This window comes from Ornithodoros turicata, chromosome 1 (assembly GCF_037126465.1).
Source record: "Ornithodoros turicata isolate Travis chromosome 1, ASM3712646v1, whole genome shotgun sequence".
NCBI classification, from domain to species: Eukaryota; Metazoa; Arthropoda; class Arachnida; order Ixodida; family Argasidae; genus Ornithodoros; species Ornithodoros turicata.
Genome location: NC_088201.1, coordinates 221,475,275 through 221,480,277, shown reverse-complemented (window position 1 = coordinate 221,480,277; position 5,003 = coordinate 221,475,275). Strand labels below are relative to the sequence as shown.

Here is a 5,003-nt window from a genome sequence, read left to right as displayed (position 1 = left end):
TTTTGAACACCCTGTATATGTAAATGTCATATGGAGAAATCTGTTGAGCAGATCACTGAATAACCAACAGAAGCATAACACATGCTCTCTAGCTATATGATGATGCAGTCATGAACTGCAATAGCTATCAGGACGTCACAAAGATGTGCCTTTTATATACATTTCTCTCACGAGGTAGGATTAGGCCTGCAAGCTTCATTTTGAACCCGCGACTCAGGTGTTGGCAGGCAATAAAATCTAGGCAGCGTCTAAGGAACACTGAAGTACATGTGTGGGGATGTTGACACAACTTGCAGTGTGTGTGGTGGGGGGGAAGGGTTACATGAAAATGGGCCATCGTAAAAAAGTGCAACCCAGATCAGTAACCAAATGAAGAAAAGCAGGAAATGTACCAGACTAACAAAAAAAAATTCTCACCAATTAGCCACTCTCCATCTTCAAATATTGTGGGAGCTTCTCGACAGAGCTGGGACGCTGCCCATACAGAGGCATCATGGCACGATCCCGGGTATCTGGCATTCAGGAACAGAATGCGCCTGGTTGCATCACAGATCTTAGAAAGATGTGCAATGTTACGGCGTGAACATCCTCTGTATGCATAAAAGGCAACAAACAAGCAAGAGAATGTACATAGGGGCATTGGAAATACAATGGTTCTGGAAACACAGTTGCCTAATTGATTTTTTGACTTTGTGGTACAAAATTGAAATGAAATATTCATAGATTGAGAAGCTACTCGACATAAAGAACTCGTTACAGGTTAAGTTACCGCATGTTAAGTGTAACTAAGTTAATAACGAAGTTCTTCAGCATGAAATCTAACTCGCAGTTACAGAGTTACTTAACAAAAAGAACGAGGTACTTCCAAGTTACTTAGGACACAAAATGGCATTAGGCAGGTGCAGCTCACGAGCAGTTGAGTTAGACCTTGAGTTGCCTGCGGAGGAGTGCAACACGCTTAGATCGTTTTCCTTTATGCCCAACATAGACAATGTTTGTAAATAAATGACGTCATAGTTTTCGATAGCGCCAAAATTTGGTAGAATTGAACTACGCTCGAACTACGCTAGGTGAACAAGGTCGCGACCGAAAACCACAGTCTTGAGGGGATTATGACATGATTCCTTGAATGGACAAGACTCTCGGTCCTATTTTTCTTTCAATGGGAGATGGCGAACATGTGCCCGTTCGTGGAACCCAGCCGTCCTTCCGCCTTGTTTCGGTTTCAGTCTGTCTACCAATGTCATGATGACGTTTCTCTGGTAAAGGTCTATTCGAACACTTTGCATCTTACCCCCTGTGGGCGCACAATGGTTCAGCTTTATTTCAATGGCAGTGGTTCTTACTTCCTGAATAAAATACTGTCACTCATTGAATATCATGTTTTATGGCAAAATATGCCATGAAGGAACCGGAGAGAAATGTGGACGTGAGTAAAAAGCGAGTTAAAAGTAACTTGGAGCTTAAGTTACTTTGGCAGAGTTACCAAGAAAAGGAACGGGTTCCTCTGAAAGTTACCACGGCGCAAAAGTACCGAGTTACGTTACAAGTTACCAAAATAGGAACTCAGCTACAGTAACGAGTTACCTCGTACTGTGGAAATATTTGTGCAGAAATAAGTACCAAAAAAGTACGAAAATTGCTCACCGCTAAGACATTGATGGAATGGTATCCCTTATGGCAATAGTAGTTTCCATCCACGAAGCGTGGATCAGCAAGGCTCGGTTGCTGTATTGCCACTTGGGTACCATCAATTGCACCTGCGAAAAATATACACTCAAATAATGAGGATGTTCCCCTCTGACACGACTTTTAGGGGATAATCATTCATTTTGTACCAGGGAGTTGCATGATCACGAATGCTCAAGCTAATCACCATTACTATTTCATGTTATATCCAGTTTGTGTTTTTGTATAGTGACTTTTTGTTACACATTGCATTTAGGCGAAAAAAGTGAAACGGAGGAGACGTGTTATTCATCATGATTCTTGCATGCATTGTGAGAGGCATTCCTATGTTGTTTATGGAAAACAGGGATCGCTTACCTAGGCACCCAGGAAACCCAGCCAACTCGTAGAACCCGCGCTTTACTTCCAGCTTTTCCTCTGGAGTCGAAGGGAACCGGAGATACTTCCGCGCAAGGTTCATTGTGATGGCTAGGCTCACTGCGTGGAGAGCCTCGGATATTGCATGCTTACTGCAAACGAAGCTCTCTTCCCTCGCAATGTTGCCGAGGAATGCCCCAGTGGCGTAGAACCGTAGCGCCATTAAAACTCTCTGCTCGACGCTGAGGGTTGTACGACGCCACTGCTGAGCTGAAATGTGCCGTTGTTTAAGAATGGAACTTCTACATTGGTGCACAAATGCAGTTAGCAAGTGCACTGTATGAGTTTCTATAGTTATACTTACGCCGCTCTAGATCCCCCTTGACAGCTTCGCAGACCTCTCTAGCAGCGTCCTTAGACAAGCGGAAGGTTGCAATGAAGTTGTCCTCTGACATCGTAGCGAAAGCATCGCTGTAAGTGCGATATGTGCGTTCCGGGTCGCGATCGGCGAAGCCCTCCTCGTCAAAAATGACGAACAGATCCGCCATTTTGATCGCGAACCCCGAAGAGGTTTGGGTCGTCGTACCTCCGCTCACAACGGCTACGGTCACGTGATGCACGAGCCGCCGCCGGGGTAGCAGGGAACACAGGGGTGACACAAACCCGCCATTGTTGTAACTACCCTCAAGCGGGTGCTTTTGGCAAAACTGCCATCTTGTCCTGGTCGCACGTCATAGAAAACGTCATTTTGAGGTCATGTGACTTTGTTTACATGTCATTTTGCCGCTTACCGACATATTTTCGCCGTCATAACACCAAGAGATGACCGTATTTTGCCAGCGTAAACTATGTGGTGCTTCTTCCGCAACATGGTAGCCCATTTCACCTTAGTTTAAGTACATCGCATCGGCTCGGTAAGTCTTAACTCGCGGTCGTCATCACATCTTTGGAAGCTGTCAACAATACGAGGCTTTATGTGTAAAACTGCGCGTTTTATTGCGAGATTATCGGATAAAAATAATTACCGTGATCGAAAAACATCCCAAAACGTCGTCCAGAAACAACAACCGCATTGTTTACAAACGGTTTGACCGCCGATCGCGGGCGCCGCCATCTTTAAGGTCACGTGTGCCTTGACGTTTGCTGTGACGTGCGACCAGGACTTGTCCAGGATGCATTGCGTTCGCCCAGCACGCTTTCGTCTACGGAGCAATACATTGGATGCCACCCCTGTGGCAGGGAACGGCTCTTTAGTGCTCCATCGCGAAGCCTGTCACGTGACCCGGCTGTTGCTATGGGGATGGGTGAAACAATAGCGAGCTCGCGCACCTACGACGTGGCTGGGAACGCGCCCCAGGGGCTTTCTGGTGCTCTGCTCGATCTCTGTGGACGATAGCTGTTCATGAGCCCCCGAACAGAAGGAAGAGACTACACAAGGGGGGCTCACCGCAAGAGTTACACTGAATGAGTAAACGCCAACAACTCTGCAAGGCATTAAATGCAAGTCGACAGCAGAAGGGCTTCGGCGAACATGTACAAACAGTCGCATACCTAGGATTTTTAGTTTTTGGCATTTCATTCGCCATTAATCGGTGGCTTCTGTAGAAGCGTAGGGGATGGGGAAACAAACACACGATTTTGGAGCACACAGTAAATGGTATTCCATGTTCCTTAGCCGTTTTTACTACATGAAGTGCCAGGGAAAAATCAAAGGGGTTGGGACGCTTTCATAGACGTGGTTTGTTACATCATGGGTGCATCATGCATTGCGCTCCATAATGCTGATCAATCTGTTTTTTTTTTTCATGTGTCATACTTCGTGAGATAAAAGCTCTCGAACAGATGCCTGACTAACGCACGAATGTCAAGGACCTCAGAAATACAGCCAATTCCACTGATAGCCCTGAGGTCTGTGACGTCAGAGCTGCTTGAGTTTTGCTATTCAAGGTGCCCATTTTCTACGCTCTATTCCAACCTTGGTTTGTAAAACACACATTGGTACGAAGAAGCTTTTATGTTCATGTGGGATGGTGGTGTTGCAACCCCTTTCACTGGTTTGTGGGGAATGACCTGATTCTGCACCTAAGACTTACCACAGAACACCTGAACTGACACCTGTGTTCTGTCCATCTTGCAGTGTGCTTGTTTACCTGTTGCGAGGGATTATGGGGGGAGTCAGATAGTTTTATGATCTCTGTGTATTCAATAAAATTATGGTCTATTCAGTGTTACGTGTAAAATTACAGTATCTGCGGAATGTGTGGAGATGTGCATTGATTCAAGAAGTAAATCGGCTCCTGAAACCAGCATGCAGATCCAGATGTAATACTGGTGTCTTTCACATATGGAAGCAACTCATCTTTATTTCTTTTCTCTTTTTTCTTTCTTTTTTTGTGGTTGATTAATGTGATGGCTCATGGCTGCACTGCACTAGTAAACCAGCCGAAATAAGGTGCAAGATATCCCTGATAACTACACTTGCATGGTGTCCTTGTACTGTGCAGTGTATTTTTGTATTCGTTTATTTTTTCCTTCCTTTCTTTTTCTGTTCAGCTCTCATAAGCCACGTATGCCCTCATGTAAGTATCTTGTTCTTGTATCTGGTGCTTGCTCTCTCGACAGTGTAAAATTTCGGCAAATACGTTCATCGCGAATCTACACTAAGGTTGTCATTCAAGCCTAATTCTTACGTACGTAGTACCTGCAGTGTGTATACGATAACATGGCGCTGCCAAACACAACTCGTTCACCCGGTTATAATGCCAAGAAATGCGATTACTGCTCCTGTAACGTCAAACGCCAGGTATTCGAGAGTGAGAAAGATATGCGCAAGTGATGCAGCAGTGGTGAGCCGTAACTATAAGAGAGTGAAGTCTTCAATTAAACGATGAATTGACTTACTTTATCAAAGACACCTACAATGCGAATAAAAATATATTTCGTATGTAGGCGTAGCA

General features: G+C 44.9%; 1 protein-coding gene across 1 annotated transcript; it reads right to left on the bottom strand.

Moving 5' to 3' along the window:
• Positions 1 to 1,980: 1,980 nt before the first annotated feature.
• Positions 1,981 to 2,594, bottom strand: LOC135394965 (uncharacterized). The gene is made up of 3 exons (XM_064626088.1): positions 2,411 to 2,594; positions 2,047 to 2,316; positions 1,981 to 1,988 (listed from the first exon to the last, which is right to left on the bottom strand). The coding sequence occupies exons 1-3, from the start codon at positions 2,592 to 2,594 to the stop codon at positions 1,981 to 1,983; spliced, it is 462 nt and encodes a 153-aa protein (XP_064482158.1).
• Positions 2,595 to 5,003: the final 2,409 nt, after the last annotated feature.

What these genes read in the sequence shown, in the direction of transcription:
- LOC135394965 (XM_064626088.1), bottom strand. Translation starts at nt 2,594, where the DNA reads ATGGCGGATCTGTTCGTCATTTTTGACGAGGAGGGCTTCGCCGATCGC. An exon ending in CAAGGGGGATCTAGAGCGGC is followed by an intron (nt 2,317 to 2,410) that starts GTAAGTATAACT and finishes GGCACATTTCAG; the next exon opens with CTCAGCAGTGGCGTCGTACA.